This window comes from Rhinatrema bivittatum, chromosome 6, assembly GCF_901001135.1.
Source record: "Rhinatrema bivittatum chromosome 6, aRhiBiv1.1, whole genome shotgun sequence".
NCBI lineage: Eukaryota > Metazoa > Chordata > Amphibia > Gymnophiona > Rhinatrematidae > Rhinatrema > Rhinatrema bivittatum.
The window spans coordinates 174,634,761-174,660,251 of NC_042620.1; the positions used below are offsets into that span (position 1 = coordinate 174,634,761).

The 25,491-nt window shown below is 46.6% G+C and overlaps 1 protein-coding gene across 2 annotated transcripts in view; it reads left to right on the top strand.

Annotated features, from left to right (window-relative positions):
• PTTG1IP (PTTG1 interacting protein) overlaps window positions 1-25,491 on the top strand; it is a 67,494-nt gene that overhangs the window by 20,857 nt on the left and 21,146 nt on the right. For both annotated transcript variants that reach the window (XM_029606169.1, XM_029606170.1), the window contains 3 exons: window positions 747-855; window positions 1,008-1,073; window positions 4,925-4,971. In XM_029606169.1, the coding sequence (XP_029462029.1) occupies window positions 747-855; window positions 1,008-1,073; window positions 4,925-4,971 (222 nt within the window). The remainder of the gene's footprint in view (window positions 1-746; window positions 856-1,007; window positions 1,074-4,924; window positions 4,972-25,491) is intronic.

A 25,491-nucleotide genomic window follows, 5' to 3' on the forward strand; every position in this document is an offset into this window, starting at 1 on the left:
GTTAATGGAAAATAGTGAGTGCCAAGCTATAGGTTGGTTTAGGAGATGTTTTTATACATTTATATCTTTTGGGCTGTAACACTGTCATTGTCAGAAAGATGATCTTCAAATTTAAATTTCTTAATTTCTTATTTCTGTCCTTTTGTAAAAAAAAAAAAAAAAAAAAATTGTGAATGTGGAATGCATTTATTTGAATATTTTGGTTCGAGCCCCTGCCTTGCGCTATAGAATTGGTTGGTTACTGCAGAATTGCTGGAAACCAGATATGCTGCCAACCTGGTCCCTGACCGTGTTGTAGTATATAATAATTTTTGAATTTGAGCTGGCTGAGCACTTTCCGGCCTCACCAATTCCTTGATTTTCTGGGGGAGAGGCTTGAGTGTATATCAGCCTGCTGAGTCCCTGCAATTATAACATTCTGCTGCCACTGCCAGACTAAAGACTATCCCTAAGGCCATCCCATCTACACCAAGGGAGAGGAAGATGGTGGTGCTTGTAAGGGTGGAGGAGAAATCCATGGGGGGGGGGCCCAGGGGAGAAGTCATCTGGAGGTGGGAGGCAGAGGAGGGTAAAGAGTAGGGTTGTTAGATGAGAAGATCTGTCATGATGGACTTGGAAGGAGTTCATGATCCTCTTCACCTTCAATTAACTTTTTTTTTTTTAAATCCCAAAACTAAATTAGCCAGAGACACAGCAAATAAAATAAGTGTAGAAATTATTTTTATTATACATACATTGTTTTCCAGTGAACTTTGAGGCCTTGATTATTGCAATGTCCGTGGTAGGAGGAGTTCTTATCATTGGTTTGTGTGTCTGCTGCTGGTGCTGCTGTTGCAGAAAGAAGAAGAGCAGAAAGTAAGTAGCTTTTCATGTATTTCTTGTATGCACTGCTGAAGGCTTTATTTTTAGCTAGATCTCCAATAGTTGTGATTAATTATTAACTCTGCAGATTAAACTTAAATCACAAGTCATATTTGCTATTTAATGACTAAGTTCTTTTCTTGCAGGCCAGATAAGGAAGATGAAAAAGCTGCTAGACAGAATGAGCAGAGGAGAGTTCGACAGGAGGAAAGGTAAGCAATACATGACTAACTTTCTAATTTAGTAGATCTTAGTTGCCATTTTCCCTAGTCTTAAATATTATACCATGCTTCATGTCATGTTGTTAAAGTGAGACCATTTGAATTATATAACTGCTGCCTTTGATTTCTCTGGACCATTTCCTTACCTTATTAAATATTGCAGAGAAAACGACCTGGTTAATTTCCATCTGTACTGTTTTTTCATTATTTCCTACTTGGATTGTTGTGGGTTGTTTTTTTTTCCATGATATGAATGTTCAGAAGGAGGTAGAACACAGAAATCTACCATGCCTTTATTGCATTAGTGTGACAGTCCAATTTTTTCCCTGTTGAAATTGTGGCCTTATTCATTCTTTGAGAACATGCTGGTGCAATAGTAATGCATACAAAATTATCAAAACAAGCATTGTTTCACTGTAAATTTGTATAACTTATCACTTAACTCTATATTTATTTTTTTATAAACTTTTATATACCGACATTCGTGGGAACATCACGCTGGTTTACAAATAACTGAGAAAGATTGGAAAAGTACAATGAACCAAGGAAAAGGGGAAGGAGGAGCAGGCGAGAAGAGATGGAGGCGGCAGCAGGGAAATAAAGAATTAGCGAAAGAACAGATAGGAACAATGCCATTGAGAGATACAGGCGGTGGATAACCTTATTATGGGAACATGGAGTGCCCCCTAATAGAAAGACTAGGGGGCACTCCATGAAGTTAGCATGTGGCACATTTAAAACTAATCGGAGAAAGTTCTTTTTTACTCAACGCACAATTAAACTCTGGAATTTGTTGCTAGAGGATGTGGTTAGTGCAGTTAGTATAGCTGGGTTTAAAAAAGGATTGGATAAGTTCTTGGAGGAGAAGTCCATTACCTGCTATTAATTAAGTTGACTTAGAAAATAGCCACTGCTATTACTAGCAACGGTAACATGAAATAGACTTAGATTTTGGGTACTTGCCAGGTTCTTATGGTCTGGATTGGCCACTGTTGGAAACAGGATGCTGGGCTTGATGGACCTTTGGTCTGACCCAGTATGGCATGTTCGTATGTTTTTATATGTACAAAAATAAATTTACAAAGCTGTACAAATTCTGAGGGAACATGGGAGGTGCATAAGAGCAGTAGTGGGGGGGGGGGGGAGGGGGTACAGGCATTGGAAAAAACTGGTTATTTAAGCAAACAGTGACAGTGTTATAATTACAGGTATAAGCAATTTACAATCTGTATGTTCTGTGGAGGCTAAGAGAAACGCAGGCGATATTAAACACAGATGAGGAAAACAAAGTGATAGCTACGGAGAGAAGCTTAAGGGGCGGCATATAGGAGCTGTACCAAATATTGGGCATCTGGCTAGGTTTGGTTCGAGTCAGGTTATGTAGAAATAAGTCAAACTTCATTAATGCATGCAAAATGATCTTGGCTATACATTTATCATAACTATGAAATAAATATTGCTCTATACTAATGAACATTTTTCACAAAATGTAGTACATTTTTATATGGGCACCTATAAATTCTGGTTTATGAGCATAAATTTGTGTGGAAGTAAAAGGAAAAATGCTGTTTTCTGAGTATGAGTGGTTCCGGCTCACACACATTGACATGACCACACTCTATGCCAATGGATACATTGTTCCAGGGCTTTCTGGAAAAGGCAAAAGCCTTTCATTGCATATATTCATTAGTACTGACAGTTCTATTTTGTCTGACACAAAATGCAATTTCCCAATTCTCTTGCATCTCTGCAGAGCTTTAAAGGTTTTTTCTTTATACAGTTTTACAATTAACCTACCTTGATTATACTACTTGGGAGGAAAGGGGGGAGGGGTTTGGCAATTTTGAAGTTCTATTTACTCTCATTGGGGTAGATTTTCAGACCGCGCGAATAGGCGTACTTTTGCTGGCGCATCAGGCGCAAGCAAAAGTACGCGGGATTTTAGTAGATACGCACGTAGCCACGCAAATCCTGGATCGGCGCGCGCAAGGCTATTGATTCTGTATAGCCGGCGCGCGCTGAGCCGCGCAGCCTACCCCCGTTCCCTCCGAGGCCGCTCCGAAATCGGAGCGGCCTCGGAGGGAATCCTCTAACGCCCTCCCCTCACCTTCCCCTCCCTTCCTCTACCTAACCCGCCCGCCCGACCCTGTCTAAACCCCCTCCTTACCTTTGTCGGGGGATTTACGCCTCCCAGAGGGAGGCGTAAATCCCCGCGCGCCAGCAGGCCGCTAGCGCGCGGGGACGGGACCTGGGGGCGGGTCCGGAGGGCGCGGCCATGCTCCCGGACCGCCCCGGGCCGTAACCACGCCCCCGGGCCCGCCCCCAAAATGCTGCCGACCCGCCCCCTCGCCAAACCCCGGGACTTACGCGAGTCCCGGGGTCTGTGCGCGCCGGTAGGCCTATTGAACATAGGCGCACCGGCGCGCAGGGCCCTGCTCGCCTAAATCAGCCCGGATTTAGGCGAGCAGGGCTCTTAAAATCCGCCCCATTCTGTTTAATGAGCACTTAGTGGTGGTCTTCAGCATGGTAGTGCCAGCAGGCCATCTGGTTGAAAAAGCATCTTCAGACCATTTTTCTTTTAGGAGGATGCTTTTTTTTTTTTTGGTCCTGAGATTAGACTTAAGCTGTACTGAGCATGAGCTATCTTTTATGTGTTTGTACAGTACTGCATATGTTGAGTAAGCCATATAGAAGTGTTAAGCAATAGTAATGAGATCCAGGAAGGTAAAGGAGGTTCCATACTATTCAGTGTCTGTACTGGTTGTGAACTCTGCCTCTTAGGTACAGTCAGTGCTGTGCCAGTCTCCAGGAGCCATTTGAGAATCTTCAGCAGCAACTTCCAGAGAGCCATGGAGTTTGTCTATTCCCCCTATGAGGCTAAACCTGGCATTGTCATTGTACTGTTAAATGTAGTCAGATTGAAGAATTGCTGTTGAACAAAAAATTGACCACAGCAGAAGGCTTAATTGTAAGTGAAGATATACTTGGTCAAAGTTGAGAATGTTAGACCTTCTGGCTTTCACAGTTTGTGTTAATCTCATAGTATATCTTCATATGAAACAGGCAAATATACCTGAAAATCCCAGTTGATCCAAGTCACTTGGGAACTCCAAAATTGCATCTGTCTCACAGAAGAACTAAAGTATCCTTCTTATCAAATTCCTTAACTACAGATTTTAACCTAGGCTGGAGAATTTACCAAAGAAGGCTTTGCACCCAGGATCCCTGGTCTGTCCAGGAAGAGAGGCTGAACATCAATCTACTGATTTTTAGGTGTACTGTGTAAAGGATTTAAATGTTTAGTGTTGCATGTTAATGTTATGTTGTAATCCGCTTAAAATAGTTGTACTAGAGGATTTAGGGAGGCAAGATGGCCGCATGAGTGCAGACTCCGAAAGATGTGCCTTTTTCCCCCAATTGCTTTGGATTCCTTTCTATCATCTATGGCGCCTAAAAGGAAGGGAAAGGTCAGGATTTATCCTTCCGAAACCAGTTACCTCGAGGGGCAGAAATTGATTACCTCATTTGCGTCTCTGTCCCTGATGTTGCTAGCAATTTGGTCCCCACTGAGCATGTCGGCGGAGGAGTACATGCCTCTCCAAGGGGAGAGGATTCTTTCAGCCCTCGGAATAAAAAAGCACTTTTGCCTACCAGCTACAAGTAAATCAATTGCAAAAAGGGTTTTAGAAAGAGAGATTCCATGTAAGCCAATGGTAAGCTACTTAAATTGTGAAAAAATAGATTGTGCTTTCTCTTAAAGATTTTATCCAATATGAGGGAATGGGTGAAAGGGGAAATGGATAAGGATGAATACTACTTACCAAAACATTTTCCCCTTCCAGGAGAGCAGAGATGAAATCTAGACATGATGAAATCAGGAAGAAATATGGTAAGACACCATTCATAACTGATTTCATGTCTGTAAGATAAGACTTTTCAATAAGCCATATGTATTTTAAAAGTGAAGTTTGTACTTAAAAATGCTTAAGCAAGCATAACATTTTATTCTCATTTACAACCAAAAAAAACAGTACCTGAATTTAATCCACTTTGAAATGCTGAAAAGCAGAATATATATCAAAATATTTAAACAAAACCTCATACTTCTTGAATATCAGCTACAATATTGCTGTGAGTGGCAGGCATAGAATGTAAATGCACGTGTCTGTTCTTGAGTTAAAATCATTGTCAGTAATGTGCGCATATAGTGATAACTTACAACTAGTTTTATGTACCTATTCATTATGTCCAAAAATGCAATATTTTTAAGTGATTAAAGCCTCTTAGTATACAAAATTAGGGGCAATGGGAAGGCCTGCCTGCCTAATTTCCTATGGCCTCAAGAAGCTATGGAGGGTCTGCTCTGTTCCCCAATTTTACTCTAGCCAGACATGGATTTATAACAAAAAGAATTTTATATAGGCCAGGTAGTGGTATTTGTACTTGCATTGCTTATTTTCAAAGAACTTTGGTACACCATTGAGGTGTGAAATATTTCTTTTTAAAGAACATAAACTGGTAATACTGTCGGAAAAGCTAAGTAATCCCAGTCAATGTAAGCCATAAAAAATGATCTGGTTACCACTTTCCTTTGGCAGCATTTAGCAATTTAGGTACATAGAGTGGATGATAGCATTCATGCTTATTTTGAGTGAGTATATACAGACACATTTAATTTTATTTATATATTCAATATTTGCTTGTGTGTGTTCTGTGCCTGCTACCTCAACATCAAAAGTCAGATTTTTTTTTTTTTTATTATGGGGATATATAATTTAAAACTAGAATTTTGTAAAACATTTGCACTATTCTGCAAATTATATTTTCTAGAGGTGGTCCTAAATATTTAAACATTATCTGCAACTTACTACTACAATTTTGAGTGAAGTGATTAGAGCAGTGAACTGAGAAACAGGGAAGCTAGGGTTCAAATTTTGCTTCTCCCACTGATGGTCCTTGTGATCTTGAGTAAGCCACTTCACCCTCAATTGGCTCAGGTAAAAATTTACATTTCTTAGATGAATCCAGAACAAGTGGATTATGCACCTCTACCAGCAGATGGAGACAGAGCAAACGGATGTCACTGCAGGGGTATATATACACTATAACCTCATCCTGCCAGTATTCTCTGCTCCAGTAGATGGTGGATGTGCATTTCCCTACTGGGGATTGCTTCATTTTGTAAAAGGAGAATTAAGGATATTATATTGCCCTGCTCTCCTGCAGGGATATACCACAAAGTCCCTCCCCCAGTTGAGTATTCCTGAGGTGATTTCCATGGTGTCTCAGATGAATGAGTAGCTGGTTTTTCAGCTGGCATGGACTTAGCTGCTTAAGTGGCTGAAAGGCAGTGGGTGCAGGAAGCTGAGCGCAGTGGTGACTGCATATGCTTTCCGCACCCCCGCAGTCTCTGTAATCAGCCAGGTAAGGCTGAACTCAGGTAAGTGTTTTGTTTTTTAAATCAGCTAGACGCATGCCTCTGGCTGCTGCTTAAGCGCACTGTTGGCCATTGCACTTCTCTTTGCACTGCCTGACATATTTGGGCATCTCAGGAGTGCCCACTAACTTGTGCCAACGCTGTTTGGAGGCTCAGGGAGAATTGCCTTTTTGGCAAGAGAGCATTTACATTTTTCAATTGTGTGTGCAGTCTCCAAGTGGACCACTATTCCCATGGAAGGAGTAGCAGCCTCGAAGGATACTCATGATAGGATTGAGACTATCCTTAAGCATCTGATTTCACTAAGCCTGGTTCTTCCCAGCTGGATATAGGCCTGGGTACAAATGGCTCAGATGGGGAACCTGATTTTGGAACTCCTCTAACTGATTTCTTAGCAGGGAATGGTAGCTTAGGGTGTATGCCTCAACAACCGCCTGGATTTGGAGGCTTCTACCTTTTTTTGGGTAGTTTTTTTTTTTGTTTGTTTGTGTTTCCCCCCCCCCCCCCCCAGGTGTTGCAATCCTTTCTTCAGGCGCAATGCCTCTGCCTCCTCCTTCTGTTCCAGAGCCGGGGCTGCTTGCTCCAAGTCTCCGAGGAAAAACTGGACCAGATGGTTCAGGAGGCCATCGACAAGGCGATGCATCGACTCCAGGTTCCTCAGACACCGGTACAGATTGTGGAATTGACCACTGACCTGATTCCAGCAGCATTGGCACTGCTGCTCTCGGATGGAAGCACTTATGGCCGCTTTTCCACCGATGGACCCTGGGTCACCGATGGCTCCGGTGCCCTCCCCACTTGCGTTGTCATCCGCATCCCTCCTTCGGGAGTTCTGCCGATACATCGGTCGGTGCCGACGCATCCATCGATGCCTTCATAGGTGTCTCGAGTTATTCCTTCGGAGCCTCGACCAGGACCTTCAGGGATCCACCGCCCCGTCCTCCTCTAGTCCCTAGAGGAGCAGGTGCTGATCCCTACGACACCTGGACTGATGATTCTTCACCAGACACCGATGATTTGCCTTCACCACCTTCACCTACTGAAAGTAGAAAGCATTCTCCTCCAGAGGAACTTTCCTTCATAAATTTTGTGAAGGAGATGTCTGAATTGGTATCTTTCCAATTACAGACTGAATAAGATGACAGGCATCAAATGATGGAGCTGTTACAATTCCTGGATGCTCCCAAGGAAATAACCTCCATCCCTATCCACCAGGTTCTTCTAGATCTCCTCAAAAAGAACTGGGAACATCCTGGCTCTGTGGCTCCAGTCCACAGGAAAGCTGACACCACCTATCTCGTTCAGTCAGCTCCAGGTTTTTGCAAACATCAATTGGATCACCAATCTGTGGTTGTCAAATCTGCCCAGAAAAGAGCAAGGAGAGCAAAACCTCACACTTCTTTCCCCCAGGCAAGGAACAGAAATTTCTAGATGCCATTGGTCATCGTGTCTTCCAGGGATCAATGCTAATCTCTAGAATTGCCTCTTATCAGCTCTATATGACCCAATATAATAGGGTCTTATTTAAGCAGATACAAGACTTAACAGACTCCCTGCCTCAGCAATTTCAAGAGCAACTCCAAACCCTAGTCAACAAGGGTTTTGAGGCAGGCAAGCATGAAATAAAATCATCTTATGACATCTTTGATCCTGCTACCAGGGTATCTGCAACTGTTATCTCGGCAAGGCGATGGGCCTGGTTCAAGTCTTCCGACCTTCGCCCTGAAGTACAGGACAGATTGTACAACCTGCCTTGTGTAGGAGATAATCTGTTTGGTGAGCAGATTCAATGGACTGTGGCGGAACTAAAGGACCATCATGAGACCCTAAGACAGCTCCCTCTCATGCCTTCAGAATACTGTTCAAAACAGCCTTTTAGAAAAGGCTCTAAGAAGTCATTCTTCCGCCTGAAGAAGTCCTACCCATCACCAACCAGAACCTGTTCTACAAGACCGTTTCAAAAAGCCCAGTCTTGTCAGACACGGAAACAAAAACCGCAAACAGCCCCTCAGCTGGTCCCTGCTTCCACTTTTTGGCTCTTACGTAGAGAGCAGCAGCCAGTTTCCATTGCCCCACATACCGGTGGGAGGTCGATTGTGCCATCAACAACAGGTGGCACTCTATCACCTCAGACCAATAGGTCCTAGCGATAATTGCTCAAGGTTATCATCTGAACTTTCTCTCCATTCCACCGGACTCCCCACCTCTACCGATGTGGAGAACATCAGACCACTCACTGCTCCTGGAGCAGGTCGTCTCCCTCCTCCTCCAGTCCAGAGCAATAGAACCAGTGCCATACTCACAAAAAGGCCTAGGGTTCTATTCCCGGTACTTTCTAATCCCCAAAGAATCGGGAGGTGTTTGTCCAATTCTGGATCTACGTGCCCTCAACAAGTACCTCCAGTGAGAAAAGTTCAAAATGGTAACCTTGGGCTCTCTTCTTCCTCTTCTACAAAGAGGAGACTGGCTCTGCTCTCTAGACCTCCAGGACACATACAATCATATCACAATAATTCCATCTCATCGCAAATACCTGAGGTTCTTAGTAGGCCCCAAGCACTGTCAGTACAGAGTGCTTCCATTCGGCCTTGCGTCTGCAACTACAACGATGCATTTTGTGAAGACTCGTGGTGCAGTCTTCCTTAGAACTCAAGGTGTTCACGTCTACCCCTATCTAGACGATTGGTTAATCAGGGCTCCCACTCAGCAAGCTGCTCTGTCGTCCCTACGTCTTACTTTACACACTCTAATTTCACTCGGATTTCTCGCCAACTACGACAAATCCTACTTAGTCCCATCTCAAACCTTATCGTTCATTGGGGCAGACTTGGACACCTTGCATTCAAAGGCTTTCCTGCCTTGACAGCAAGCGCTCTCTCTCTCTCTCTCTCTCTCTCTCTCTCGTGTCTCTTGCACACCGCTTTCTCATCCTCCTAGGGCACATGGCGTCCTCAGTTCAGGTCACCCCAATGGCCCGCTTGGCCATGAGTCATGCAGTGGACTCTAAGGTCACAATGGACTCAATCCATTCAGCCCCTGTCAACCACTGTCCACGTAACAGACTCACTCCGTCTGTCACTCGCCTGGTGGAAAAATCAGATCAAACTCCAGGGTTGCCCTTTCAGGCTGCAGACCCTCAAATAAATAACTCTCACCACTGATGCTTCAACCTTGGCTGGGGAGCCCTCATGGCCAATCTGCAGACACAAGGATCTTGGTCTCCAGGGGAAGCCAAACATCAAATAAACTTCCTAGAACTTCGAGCAATGCAATATGCTCTCAGGGCTTTTCAGGAACGCCTGTCAAATCACGTCATCCTGATTCAGACTGATAACTAGGTGGCCATGTGGTACATCAACAAGCAGGGAGGTACAGGCTCCTTCCTTCTGTGTCAGGAAGCTGTGCAGATATGGGCGGAGGCCCTCTTCCACTCTATGTTCCTCAGGGCCACCTACTTGTCGGGAGTGGACAATGTGTTTGCGGACAAGCTGAGTCGCACCTTTCAGCCGAACGATTGGTCTCTCAACCCCTCAGTAGCGAACTCAATCTTCCACCAATGGGGTTATCCTCAAATAGATCTCGTTGCGTCACCTCAGAATCGCAAAGTAGACAACTTCTGCTCTCTCACTCGCAGCCAACACTATCAGCCAAGAGACGCGTTCTCCCTATCATGGGCAACCGGTCTCCTATACGCATTCCCTCCACTTCCATTTCTCTCTAAGACTCTCGTGAAGTTACATCAGGACAAGGGAACTATGATCCTGATGGCACCCCACTGGCTGCGCCAAGTGTGGTTTCCAGTACTTCAGGATCTCTCCATTCGCGGGCACATTCCCTTGGGAAAGGACCCATTTCTAATCACTCAAAACGACGGGTGCCTACGCCACCCCCCAATCTTCAAGCCTTGTCCCTGACAGCATGGATGTTGAAAGGTTAATCCTTCAACCACTTAACCTTTCTGAACCAGTTTCCTGTGTCCTGATTGCGTCACAGAAGCCTTCCACAAGAAAATCTTATTCCTATAAATGGAAAAAGTACAAATCATGGTGCACTTCGCAGTCCCTTGATCCCTTTTCCTGTCCAATCCCAAGGTTTTTGGACTATCTCTGGCATTTGTCAGTCAAGTTTAAAGACCTCTTCAATCAGAATGCATGTCAGTGCGGTAGCCGCCTTCCATAAAGGTGTCGGGGATGTTCCTATATCAGTACAACCCCGTGTAACACGCTTTTTAAAGGGCTTGCTCCATATCAAGCCACCTTTACGTCCTCCGGCCCCTTCTTGGGACCTTAATCTGGTTCTTGGTCGGCTCATGAAACCACCATTCAAGCCTCTTCACTCCTGTGACCTAAAATATCTCACATGGAAAGTAATTTTCCTTTTGGCTATCACTTCAGCTCGCAGGGTTAGTGAGTTACAGGCCCTAGTTACCTATCTGCCTTACACTAAACTCCTGCAGGACCGGGCGGTACTCCGCACTCACCCTAAATTTTTACCTAAGGTAGTTTCGGAGTTTCACATTAATCAATCCATCATACTACCTACCTTCTTTCCCAGGCCCCATTCCAATCCAGGGGAACTGGCTCTGCATACCCTTGACTGTAAATGGACTCTAGCGTTCTACCTAGACCGTACAGCTGCCCACAGGAAAAGCACTCAACCGTTTGTCTCTTTCCATCCTAACAAGTTAGGGCAGACTGTGGGTAAGCAGACTCTCTCCTCCTGGTTGGCGGACTGCATATCTCTTTGCTATCAGCAAGCAGGCATTCCTTTTCAAGACAGTGTCAAAGCACACTCTGTGAGGGCCATGGCGACTTCAGTAGCACACCTACGATCAGTGCCGCTTCCTGACATTTGCAGGGCTGCCACCTGGAGTTCTCTCCACACTTTTGCAGCCCACTATTGCTTGGACAAAGCCGGAAGACAAGATTCCATCTTCGGCCAGTCTGTCCTGCGTAACTTATTTCCAATGTGACGTACCTACACCCTTCCGCCTGCCCGGTGGGGTTCAGGATGCCCTCTACCAAATTCCACCCCAGTTGTTGTGCCTGTTGCATGCCATTGGGTACATTTGGTGCATATTCGGACATCCTCAGCTCGGTACTCACCCATATGTGAGGACTACCATCCTGCTTTTCCTGTGAGAAAGCAAATGTTGCTTACCTGCATCAGGTTTTCTCACAGGACAGCAGGATGTTAGTCCTCACGAAACCCGCCCGCCGCCCTGCGGTGTTCATAACGTTTTGTTTTATTTTTTGGCACTACCTGTAGCTTTCAAATAAGACTGAAGGGGGACCCTTGCTGGCTGCTGGGTTAGTGCCATGCTGAGCATGCCCAGTAGGGGCCAGTCAAAGTTCTGGAAACTTTGACAGAAGTTTTCCGTGATTGGGCTCCATCCTGATGATGTCACCCATATGTGAGGACTAACATCCTGCTGTCCTGTGAGAACACCTGTTACAGGTAAGCAACATTTGCTATATTCTGAGTGGGCCATGACAAATCTGTTTGCATTTCCTTTGAACAGAAAAGTCTTGAATTTCAACTGCAGAAGAAACTCAAGGTAAATTAGCCTCAGATGCCTCTTCTATCCTTATCTATTAATTCCTCTAGTGACAAAAATTCCTTGTTAAAAATTTTTTGAAGAGACCATGGACCCATAATCCTTATAGCACCCTAATGCCTGAGGCAGATTTGGTTTTCCCCTTTGCTGGTGGTTATCTATCAGGGAACCAATGAAGTTAGGAAATTCTTATTTAGAATTAGGGAACATTTTGGAGGTATAGCTGAAGAACTGTTGGAACAGGAGTTCTCTGTTTAAATCTCAAGAATTTTCTTTGGAAACTTATGACTTGCTATTGAAGGACTGGGAAAAACTTTCAGGTCAGTATACCCAGATGTCTCAGATAATTTCCCTCAATTCTACAGTTTCAGCCCAGGAAACAGCCCTTATAGATTGTAAGAAGAGCTAGAAATTCTTGAAACCAGTTTTGAAGAAAATTCAACAAGATGAGATCTTTCTTTAAGGAGAATATGTATAAACTGGAAACATTCTGAAAATGCTTTTAAACATAAGAACTTGCTCTGGATTAACTTTCCTAAATTAGCACAAATTTCTCATAATGAAATGTTTAAAAGATATTTTCAAGAGATACTTAAAAATTCTTCTGGAAGCTATTTCCTCTGTATTAAGGACTTATCTGCCTAGACCTAAAAGAACAGAAACATCTGGAATTTGAGCTTTATCCAATTTCTTCTGAAAGTTTGGTGTTGAGTCCTTCCCAAGCTCTGTAATAAAGCTCTTATACCTGCTACCTTAATTTTGACTTTTGTGTTGGAGTTGGATAGAGACTGAATTCTACGTTTTTGTTTTTTAAATCACAGGGAGGATTTATTTGGAAAAATTAGATTAAAAAGTTTCCTGATGTGGTGAAAGTCACTCAGAAGAGGCAACAATTTTTATGACCTATAGTTAATACATTTGGGAGTGCTATTTTTTCTTGAGTTTCTATGTAAATGTCAAATTTTATGGTGGTAGGTTTTTTCTTTTTTTAGCCTGTTCAACTGATCTCTTTTCTTTAGTAATTTTCTTCAGGCCCCACTCCATTAACTCAGTCCAGGGAAGGGGTGACATTTGAGAGTTAGTTAATTATCAGTCAACCTGCATTTCTTCCTGTAATAAGAATGATGTTTAGGCAGTTGAGGTGTAACTTTTTTTTGCTTTTTTTCCTATGCGGTGATAGTTTCTATTTTTTCCTTTCTGATTTGATGCTTTGCCCTCCTTGTGTGAATGTGTGTGTTTTTTTCTTTTTGTTTGCCATGTTGATCATTTTGCTTAAGGTATCATTCTTGGAATTTTTGTTTAAATGCAATAAATAAAAAGTGAAGAAAAAAAATGGCATCCTAGCATCAGGTCCCTAACTAACAGTCTGGAGGGTAGCATTGAATTCTTTTGATCTTAAGATGTCTCTTGAATTCTTTTGGCTTGTAGAAAGGATTTTACAAAAAAATCCTATGGTTTTAAATAGAGATGTTTTTGTCTTCTGGTGTGAGGGAAAAGCTTTAGACCCTTTTTTCCTGCTTCACACACAAACTGTGAATACCTTTTTACATCTGAATCTATTTTGAAGACTATTAAGATTCATGTCAGTGTGATTGGTGCTTATCCATCACCATCTAGAAAGAAAACCCAACTCTGTACAGCCCTTAGTTTATCATCAATCATAAAGGGACACTCTTTCCTATTCACCCTGCTATTGTTGGACGTAATGTCATTAGACCATCATAATAGGCATCATAGTGTGGTATAATTTAGGGATGTGAATCGTGTCCTCGATCGTCTTAACGATCGATTTCGGCTGGGAGGGGGAGGGAATCGTATTGTTGCCGTTTGGGGGGGGTAAAATATCGTGAAAAATCGTTAAAAATCGAAAAACCGGCACATTAAAACCCCCTAAAACCCACCCCCGACCCTTTAAATTAAATCCCCCACCCCAAATAACTTAAATAACCTGCGGGTCCAGCGGCGGTCCAGAACGGCAGCGGTCCGGAACGGGCTCCTGCTCCTGAATCTTGTCTTCAGCCGGCGCCATTTTCCAAAATGGCGCCGAAAAATGGCGGCGGCCATAGACGAAAAAGATTGGACGGCAGGAGGTCCTTCCGGACCCCCGCTGGACTTTTGGCAAGTCTCGTGGGGGTCAGGAGGCCCCCCACAAGCTGGCCAAAAGTTCCTGGAGGTCCAGCGGGGGTCAGGGAGCGATTTCCCGCCGCGAATCGTTTTCGTACGGAAAATGGCGCCGGCAGGAGATCGACTGCAGGAGGTCGTTCAGCGACGCCCCTCGCTGAACGACCTCCTGCAGTCGATCTCCTGCCGGCGCCATTTTCCGTACGAAAACGATTCGCGGCGGGAAATCGCTCCCTGACCCCCGCTGGACCTCCAGGAACTTTTGGCCAGCTTGTGGGGGGCCTCCTGACCCCTACGAGACTTGCCAAAAGTCCAGCGGGGGTCCGGAAGGACCTCCTGCCGTCCAATCTTTTTCGTCTATGGCCGCCGCCATTTTTCGGCGCCATTTTGGAAAATGGCGCCGGCTGAAGACGACAAGATTGAGGAGCAGGAGCCCGTTCCGGACCGCTGCCGTTCCGGACTGCCGCTGGACCCGCAGGTTATTTAAGTTATGGGGGGGGGGGTTCGGGAGGGTGGGGGATTTAATTTAAAGGGTCGGGGGTGGGTTTTAGGGGGTTTTAGTGTGCCGGCTCACGATTCTAACGATTTATAACGATAAATCGTTAGAATCTGTATTGTATTGTGTTCCATAACGGTTTAAGACGATATTAAAATTATCGGACGATAATTTTAATCGTCCTAAAACGATTCACATCCCTAGTATAATTATACCGATATTACTCAGCCTTATATTTAATCATAGGTCCAAGCACAAAGTATTTTTTTCTTTTTTTCTTATGCGTGATCACTACTACTAGTGCATATCTTAAAATTCCTTAAGTTTAGTCATGTGAAGCTTGCTTGGGGCCTCACTGTGGTTCTCACCAAGTTGATGAAAGCTCTCTTTGAATCATTAGACTTTTTGTGAACCAAAATAGTTGACGCATGGAGTCAGTGTGCTTCAGGCCCTAATGACTTATGCATCTTATGCTAAGTTTTGTGTCTGGGTTGTGTGTAGGTTTTTTTTTTTTTTGATGGGTTGCGTGGCATCGAATCATCCTAAGTTCCTGCCTAAAGTAGCATCGGACTTCCATTTTAAATAGCCCATCATCCTTCCAAATGTTTTTCACAGGCCACATGTCCACAAAGGTGAACAAGCTTTGCAAACTTTGGATTACAAAAGAGCATTGGCTTTCTGTCTGCAGCAGACTGAAGCCCTTAAAGACCACCTGGCTTTTGTTTTGACCCCAATAAACCTGGAATTGCCATTGTCAAGTGCATCTGTTCTAACTGCATAGCAGCTTACATTTTTCTGGTATGCCCAGGTAAGTCTGACTGGGCATGTCAAGGCTCAGAGCTATAGTGGCATCGTCTGTCCTACTGAGATGAGTCTCCATGGAAGAAATTTGTAAGGCTGCAATTTGCAGCTCTGGGTTCACCAGAGGTGGCTAACTCCAGTCCTTGTGAGCCGCAAACAAGCCAGGTTTTCAGGATATCCACAATTTATATGCATGAGATTTGCATACAATGGAGGCAGTGCATGCAAATCTGCCTAATGCATATTCATTGTGGATATCCTGAAAACTTGGCCTGTTTGTGGCTCTTGAGGACCAGAGTTGGCTACCCCTGATTTACACATTCACATCATTATTGTTTGGATAAAGACTCCAAGCATGGCAGGTTTACATAACATAGAAACGGTCCATCCAGTCTGCCCAGCAAGCTTATGGTAGCATCAGCTGTGCCATACAGGTCTCCCCCCATAATGGTAGCATCTGCCGTGCCATACTAGTCACCTCCATACTTTCCCAAACAGTCAGTTCCCAGTACGTACCAGGATCAGTCCAGACAGCTGGGTTATGCCTCCCCTCCAGCAGATGGAGTCAGAGAGAAAACTGAAAGCACCCCCTAGATATACTGGTGTGCCACCTGCGATCCCTCAGTATATTCTCTGACTCCAGCAGATTGAGAGGCATAACCTGCGGTCCTGGTCTGGTCAGTTTATCGGTACTGGGAAACATTTAAAGTGTAAAAAAAAAAAAAAAAAAAAGGGACAAGATCAATTGGTTTCTTCCCTCCTATCGTCTGTCTGTCTGTGTTTTTAGTGTCTGGCGCAGCGCTGTTGGAGCTCATTGCGGGCAGGCAGGAGGGCAGTGTCCTCCTTAATTTCCCGGCTTACAGTGTCCTTGAACCTGGGGGAGAGATTACCGGTGGGCCGGTCACCCTCCCCCCAATTCCAGGGGATTCAGCCCTGAAGGGGGTTTGCAAAAAAAAAAAAAAAAAAAGTTTTTTGAATTGGGCTAGCTGAGCCACTTAAGTCCTGTTGGGGACAGGCAGTGAGCTATTTTTTCCCTTAACCCCGGCCTGCCAGCGTGTTCTTGGACCCGGAGGGGGTGGCTAGTTCACCCGGCGCGCTGTATCTGTGAGGCTCTTTCCTCACCTTGCTTTTGGCGCCGTTTTTGTGTTGCAGCTCCGTTCTCTTCGCTGATGCCGCGGTCGTCGCTCTGCGTGTCCTGTGGGGGGGCGGGGGCGCGACTCTCCCGAGAGGGTCTCTGTCCCCGATGTTTTCCCGGGGGCGAGGGATCCTCTCGGGGGCCGAGCGCTGCCCGCAGCAGGTCTCCTCTCCCCTCTCCGTCCCGGCATCGCAGCGCTGCAGGCAGTTGTTCTCCGGCCCCTCCTCCCTCGGGGAGGAGTGCGGCGGCCATCTTGGCCACGAGGCAGGCTGAGTCGTCAGCGTCGGAGGAGGAGGAAATCTCCCCTCCTCCCTCTCCTGGTGCACAGAGCGCGCGCTCCCAGCCCGATTTGGGGACTCCTCGAGCCCCCCCCTCTATTGATGCCCCGAAGAAAGGTTTGAAAAGGGCGGTCCCCTTTTCTTCTGATTTTGTGCTCCTAATGCACAAAGCCTTTTTGCAGGCAGAATCTGGCTGGGAGGCAGAGGCGCCCGCTCCCCCGAAGGTCCCCAGGACCACTGCCTTGCCCCAGGGGACCCCGCCGGGCGCAAGGTCCTCCGGGGGCCAGGGTCCCCGTCCGCGGGGGGGGGAGCTGAGGAGCCGGAAGACTCAGGAGCCGCGCCGGAGTCCCCGGGGGCTCCGGACTTGCTGACGGCGGATACTCAGGGGGCCGTAGAAGGGGATGACCCCCAGGTGCTACGTTTGTTTGGAAAGGAGGAATTGAGCTCCCTTATTCTCCACGTGTTACAGGAGCTAGAGTTAACGACTCCGCCGCAGGAGGCAGGACACGTCTACAGGGGATATTGCAATGGCAGGGATTAGAGCTCCCCCGCAGACCTTTCCCTTTCACCACAAGGTCTTGCAGATCGTTTCCAAGGAATGGGACCTCCCAGAGGCGTCCCTGCGGGTGAATCGGGCCATGGAAAGGCTATATCCCTTACCCAAGGAGTCATTGGAGCTCTTGAAGACGCCCGCGGTAGATTCGGCTGTCACGGCTGTGGTGAAGCATACGACTATCCCCGTGACGGGGGGTATAGCGCTGAAGGACCTCCAAGACCGCAAGCTTGAGGTCTTATTAAAGCGTATTTTTGACGTGGCGGCTCTGGGGGTCCGAGCGGCGGCTTGCAGCAGCCTTGTGCAGAGGGCCAACCTCCGCTGGGTTCAGCAGCTGCTGACCATGCAGGAGCTCCCTCCGGGAGAGGCTGAGCAGGCAAATTGTGTTGAGGCGGCGGTCGCTTATACTGCGGATGCCCTGTATGACTTGTTGCGCACATCGGCTCGCATTATGTCCTCGGCGGTCTCAGCCAGGAGGTTGCTGTGGCTCCGTCGTTGGTCGGCAGATGCCAACTCCAAGGCGAGGTTAGGTTCCTTCCCCTTTAAGGGCAAGTTGCTGTTTGGCGAGGAGCTGGATCAGCTCATTAAGGACCTGGGTGACAACAAAGTTTACAAGTTGCCTGAGGATAAGCTTCGGCAATCTCGGTCGTTTGGTAACGCTAGGGCTCGCTTTCGGGGGCAACGGCGTTTCCGTGGGGGAAGAGGGGGTTCCCTTCCCCAGCGGCAGCAGGCGACAAGATCCCAGGCCTGGTCGTCGTCTTCCTTTCGCGGCAGGAGGCCTCTACGCGGAGGCTCTTCCCAAGGCTTTCCTGCCATCAAGCCCGCACAATGAAGGTGCGCGGGCCCACTCCTCCGTTCCCGTTATCGGAGGTCGGCTGTCCCGGTTCTGGGAGGAGTGGGTCAAGATCACTTCGGATCAATGGGTCCTCGACGTGGTCCGGTACGGCTACGAGTTGGATTTTGTACGTCCCCCCCGGGATCTCTTTCTGGTATCGCCATGCGGCCCGGTAGAAAAACAGGTAGCTATCGCCCAAACGGTCGCCCATCTGCAGGCTCTGGGGGCGGTGGTTCCGGTGCCGCGGGACCAGCTACGGACGGGTCGGTATTCCATATACTTCCTGGTGCCCAAGAAAGAGGGCACCTTCCGACCCATTCTGGATCTCAAAGGAGTAAACAAGGCGTTGCGTGTGCCCCGCTTCCGGATGGAGACCCTCCGGTCTGTTATTGCGGCCGTCCACAAGGGAGAATTCTTGGCTTCTTTGGACCTGACAGAGGCCTATCTTCACATCGGAATAAGAGAACGGCATCAACGGTACTTGAGGTTCATGGTGATGGGGGACCACTACCAGTTTTGCGCCCTCCCCTTCGGGTTGGCCACCGCGCCGAGGGTGTTCACCAAAGTTCTCGTGGTGGTAGCGGCTTCCCTCCGCCGTCAAGGCGTCCTCGTGCATCCCTATCTCGACGATTGGCTCATTCGAGCAAAGTCGCAGGCGGCCTGCACCCGGGCGGTCTCCTTAGTGGTGCACCAGCTGCAGGAGTTGGGTTGGGTAGTCAACTTCACGAAGAGCAGACTCGAACCGACCCAACAGCTGGAGTTCCTGGGAGCTCGGTTCGACACCTTGGTGGGCAAGGTTTTTCTTCCGCAGCAACGCATGCTCAATCTCATGACTCAGGTACGGCGCCTGTTGGAGCTCGAGATTCCCACGGTCTGGGATTATTTACAAGTCATTGGTCATATGGTGTCTACTATGGAAATGGTACAATGGGCTTTTGCGCATATGCGTCCGTTACAAAGAGCACTTCTATCTCGCTGGGATCCCCGCTCGGAGGAGTACGGGATAGAATTGCCTTTGCTGGAGCCGGCTCGCTCCAGTCTCTCTTGGTGGCTGACTCCAGACAATCTTCTACAGGGGGTGGACCTCGAACCCCCGCCTTGGTTGGTGGTGACAACGGATGCCAGCCTGTCGGGCTGGGGAGCGGTCTGCCAGTCCCGTGCAGTCCAGGGCACCTGGTCAGCACTCCAAGCGACTTGGTCCATCAACCGATTGGAGACCAGAGCAGTTCGCCTGGCCTTGCGTTGTCTCCTTCCACTGGTACGCGGACGTGCAGTAAGAGTTCTGTCGGACAATGCGACCACAGTGGCGTACATAAATCGACAAGGAGGCACAAAAAGCCAGGCGGTAGCGACCGAGGCGGCGCTGTTGATGTCCTGGGCGGAAAGGCACATAGAGCGTCTCGCGGCCACCCACATTGCCGGCGTCGACAACGTTCAAGCGGATTACCTCAGCCGGCAGCACCTAGATCCAGGAGAATGGGAGATCTCGTCGGAGGCGATGGCTCTCATCGCGCGGCGGTGGGGGACTCCGCGCTTGGACCTCATGGCGACCCGTCAAAATGCAAAGGCGGTACGCTTCTTCAGTCGGAGGAGAGAGCACGCGTCAGAAGGGGTGGACGCGCTAGCACTTCCGTGGCCTCGTCACATTCTTCTTTATGTGTTCCCTCCGTGGCCCCTGGTAGGGAAAGTGCTAAGACGCAAAGAGTCCCATCACGGTCCGGTGATCCTCGTGGCTCCGGAATGGCCGCAGCGTCCGTGGTTCGCGGATCTGGTCAACTTGGCAGTCGACGGCCCACTACGTCTCTGTCATCTTCCCAATCTTCTTCGTCAGGGTCCGGTATTTTTCGATCTGGCGGATCGTTTTTGTCTGGCGGCTTGGCTTATGAAAGGAAGCAGTTGAAGAAGAGAGGTTATTCGGACGCGGTGGTGTCTACTCTCCTTCGGGCTCGTCGGTCGTCCACTACGCTCGCCTACGCGAGGGTTTGGAAAGTTTTCCATGATTGGTGTGACACGGTGGGTACTTCGGCCAGACGTTTGTCCGTGGCGGATATCCTTATGTTCTTACAGGATGGATTGAAGAAGGGGTTAGCGTATAATTCGCTTCGAGTTCAGGTGGCGGCTTTGGGCTGCTTGCGGGGTAAGGTCGAGGGCTCTTCCCTTGCGAGTCATCCAGATGTGGCGCGTTTTTTGCGAGGGGTTAAAAACTTGCGTCCTCCCGTCAGGCTTCCCTGTCCGTCTTGGAACTTGAACTTGGTACTCCGTGGCTTGTGTGCGGCTCCGTTTGAACCTATTAAGGCGGCTTCCTTGAAGGATCTGACTCTCAAGGCTGTCTTCCTTGTGGCCATTTCCTCGGCTCGTCGGGTGTCGGAGCTTCAGGCTCTCTCTTGCAGGGAACCGTTTTTGCGCATTTCGGCATCAGGGGTTTCCCTACGAACTGTTCCTTCCTTCCTGCCCAAGGTGGTCTCCGCGTTTCATGTCAACCAAACGGTGGAATTACCTTCCTTTTCGGACGAGGACCTGCAGTCTTCTCAAGGTAGGGACTTGAGGCGTCTGGATGTCCGTCGGATCCTTTTACGCTATTTGGAGGTTACCAATGACTTTAGGAAGTCAGATCACCTTTTCGTGTTGTGGAATGGACCCAAGAAGGGTCTCCAGGCATCCAAAGCTACGATTGCACGCTGGTTAAAGGGTGCTATTGTGGCCACGTATGTCGGATGTGGTAAACCTGTTCCTGCTGGGCTTAAGGCTCATTCTCTGCGATCTCAAGCGACTTCATGGGCGGAGAATTACTTGGTCTCTTGCCAAGAGATATGCAGGGCGGCCACATGGAAATCCTGGCATACTTTTGCCAGGCATTATCGCCTGGATGTCCGTGGTCCTCCTGCAGAGTCCTTTGGAAGCAATGTAATTCGAGCGGGACTCTCAGGGTCCCACCCCAGTTAAGGCGGCTTGGGTACATCCCAGCTGTCTGGACTGATCCTGGTACGTACTGGGAAAGGAAAATTAGGTTCTTACCTTTGCTAATTTTCATTCCCGTAGTACCATGGATCAGTCCAGACGCCCGCCCTCAGTACTTCTGGGAGTCCGCTCGTGTTCCATTTCTGTTTTTTCTTCCATTACAGTTTGTATTTGTAATAGATGCCACAGTTTCGAGGTGAAGTGTCTCCTTTCCTCGTGTTTTATTGTTCGCTCTGTGGTGTCCTATTTGTTATTTCTGGTTTTATCTGTTCTCGAGGAGGTTTCTACTTGATCTCGTCATTTAGGTGATGATATAGATAACAATTTTTGACATTCTCTTGGGGGTACAGTTGAAGGTGATTCATTCCTTATTTCTGCTTTGATATCACATATACTGAGGGATCGCAGGTGGCACACCAGTATATCTAGGGGGTGCTTTCAGTTTTCTCTCTGACTCCATCTGCTGGAGGGGAGGCATAACCCAGCTGTCTGGACTGATCCATGGTACTACGGGAACGAAAATTAGCAAAGGTAAGAACCTAATTTTCCTTTAGGGCCCTTGGTTGCTGTCTGAGTCCAATTTCCCCATTACCTCTTGCCATTGAAGCAGAGAGCTATGGTGGAGTTGCATCACAAGTATAAGGCTTTATTGGTTAAGGGGAGTAACAGCCACATCAGCCTTGACAATGCCCATACTTATTTGTTTTCCCAGACTGTAAAATTCAATGTCCTTGTTGGTTGCTGTCTAAAACTAATTCCCCTTTACCTCTTTTCCCCTGCCCTCAAAGCTGAGAGCAATAATGGAGTTGCATCAACAGTATGAAGACTTATTAAGGGTAGTAACTGCCACACCAGCAAGTCCATCCTCAAGCCTTTAGGGATCTACAGTGTTTATCCCATGTCCCTTTGAATTATTTCACTGTTTTCATCTTCAACTCCTCTGGAAGGGCATTCCAGGCATCCACCACCTTCTCCATGAAGAGATATTTCTTGTTGTTGGTTCTGAGTCATCCTCCCTGGAGTTTCACTTCATGACCCCTAGTTCTACTGACTTCTTTCCAAAGGAGAAGGTTTGTCGATTGTGCATTATTAAAACCTTTCAGGTATGTGAAGGTCTATAATCATATCTCCCCTGCATCTCCTGTCCTCCAGGGTATACATATTTAGGTCTTTCAGCCTCTCCTAATAAGTCATTTGATGGAGACCCCCCCCCCCCACACACACACACACACACTACCACCACCATTTTTGTTGCCCTTCTCTGGACTGCCTTCATCCTCTTTCTGTCCCTTTTGAGAGAGTCTCCAGAACTGAACACACTACTCCAGGTGAGGCCTCACCAAACACCTGTACAAGGGTATTATCACCTTTTTTTTTTTCTTACTGGTTATTCCTCTTTATGCAGCCCAGCATTTTTCTGGCTTTAACTATCACCTTGTCACATTGCTTTGCCGTCTTCAGATCACTAGACACTATCACCCCAAGGTCTGTCTCTTGCTCCATGCCCAACAGCCCTTCACCCTCATCACATACAGCTTTTTTGGATTACCACACCCCAGATGCATGACTCTGCACTTCTTGGCATTGAATCCCAGCTGCCATATCCTTTACCACTGTTCAAGCTGCTTGAATCACATCTTTCTCTCTACTCCTTACTGCGTGTCCACTCTGTTGCAGATCTTAGTATCATCTGCAAATAGACAAACTTCACCTTTTATCCCTTCTGCAATGTCGCTCACAAAGAGTTTGAACAGGACTGGTCCCAACACCAATCCTTATGGCACTCCACTTAACACAGTTTTCTCTTCACAGTAGGTTACATTTACCATCACATGCTGTCTTCTATCTGTCAACCAGTTTGTAATGCACGCCACCATCTTGGCGTTCACTCCCAAGCTTCTCATTTTATTCATAAGCCTCCTATGCACAACCGTATCAAAAGCTTTACTGAATATTGAATGCTCTTCCTTGATCCAATTCTTTAGTCACCCAATCAAAAAAATCACATTTGTCTGACAGGACCTTCACCTGATGAATCCATGCTGCCAAGGGTCCAGCAATCCTCCTGACTGTAGATAGTTCACTATTCTTTACTTCAGCAGAGTCTCCATTAATTTTCCCACCACCGAGGTGAGGCTAACTGGTCTGTAGTTTCCAGCCTCCTCTCTGCTCCCACTCTTGTGAAGTGGGACCACCACTGCTCTTCTCCAGTCACTCTGCACCTCTCCCGTTTCCAGGGATCTGTTGAACAGGTCATGCAGTGGACCTGCCAGCACATCTCTGAGCTGCCTTGATATCCTGGGATGAACCTCATCAGGCCCCATGGCTTTGTCCACTTTGTGTTCCTAGCTCTTCCCATACATTCTCTTCTGTAATCGGAGTTTTGTATACCCTACCCCAATCCACTGTCTTGTTAACTAGCAATGGTACTTCTCCAGGGTCGTCTTTAGTGAACACCGAACTGTAAGTATGTTTAATATTTCTTCCATTTTTGTCTCTCTCCACACATTAATACTTTTCAGTTTTACTATACCACTTCAGACCTTTCTCTGATGTATCTGAAAAATGTTTTGTCACTTCGCTTATTTCTTTGGCAATCCTTTCTTCTGCCTGACTTTTTACTTTCTTGATTACTTTCTTTGTCTCCCTCAGTTTCACCAGATATTTTTCCTCGTGTTCCTCTTTTTGGGATCCTTTGTATTTCTTGAACACTGTTCTTTTTGCTTTTATTTTTTCAGCCACTTCCTTTGAGAACCAGATAGGTTTCTTATTTCTCTTGCTTTTGTTTTACTTTTCTAATATATAGATTTGTTGCCTTTGTAATTCCTCCTTTTAGTTTGGCCCACTGTTCTACCTCTCTCATTTTTTCCCAATCTTCTAGTTCTACCTCCAGGTACTTCCCCCATCTCAACAAAGTCTGAATTTTTGAAATTCAAAACTTGGGTCTTCGTGTGACTTCTGTATCCTGTTTGTGATATCAAACAAACCATTTGATCTCTGGTGCTGAGGTGGGCACCCATCTGGACATTAGAGACATTATCCCCATTAGTTAGAACTAACACTCTCTCGTGGGTTCCATTACCATTTGTTTGAATAGAGCCCCTTGCAGGGCATCCACTATCTCTCTACTTCTGGTAGATTCTGCAGAAGGGATTCTCCAGTCTATGTCTGGCAGATTAAAATCTCCAACAATCAACACTTCTCCCTTCTTTCCCACCTTTTGGATGTCTTAAACCAGATCTCTGTCTAGTTCTTCCATTTGAGTCTGAGGCTTGTAAACAACTCCAATAAAAATGGATGCGCCATCTATTTTTTTTTTTTTTTAGGATGGCCCATAGTGCTGCTTCTCTACCCCACATTCTTTGCAGTTCAGTTGCTTGGATATTGCTTTTGACATAAAGAGCTGCTACTCCCCTTTTTCTGACTTCTCTGTCCTTCCTTAAGTTATAGCCTGGTATGGCCGTATCCCAATTATGAGAACCATGAACCATGTTTCCATAACAGCAGCAATGTCCAAGTCTGCCGCCACCATTAGGGCTTGCAGGTCTGGGATTTTATTGCCCAGACTACGAGCTTTGTGCTCATAGCTTTCTAGCTTCTGTCCTACAGGTTTCTGCTCTTCTTGGACTTTTGTGCCTTATTCAGCTGACTCTTGTTATCCCCTTCACCCATTTCATTGAGATTTGGGGGTGACATTCAATTTCCTTCTGCACCCCTGTCTGCTTTAAGGCATAGGATTAGAATTTCTCTTAGGATCCTTTTTCCTGCCATTAGACAGATGTAAGCTATCTTTGATATAAAATCTTTTACTGTTCCATACATGGACTCTGCCTCCAATATATCCAAAATTTTATTCCTTACACAAAGTTTTGAGCCATGCATTGAAGTTATCTTTATGGCTTAGCCTCTTTCCCCTTATCATGAACAGGTAATGCTTCTGAAAAGGCAATAGTCTTCACTATGTGACTACTCTACTTCACCAGAGTCTGAAAATCTCTCTGTACCACTTTGGATGTTTCTAGCAGGGTCATTGGTTCCCAGATGGATGATCATCAACTTCAGAGTCTTTACTTTCTTCTTGGATTGGATTGACTATCTGAATAGCATTTCTATCAGCTGATGATCCTGGAAGGCTTTTAACTATGTCTCCCTCCAAAAATAAATAAATAAATTCCCATATTAGTGCTTCTGAGTCACCAGCACAATGAACTGTTTCTTATGGTTATTGGTTGTATAAT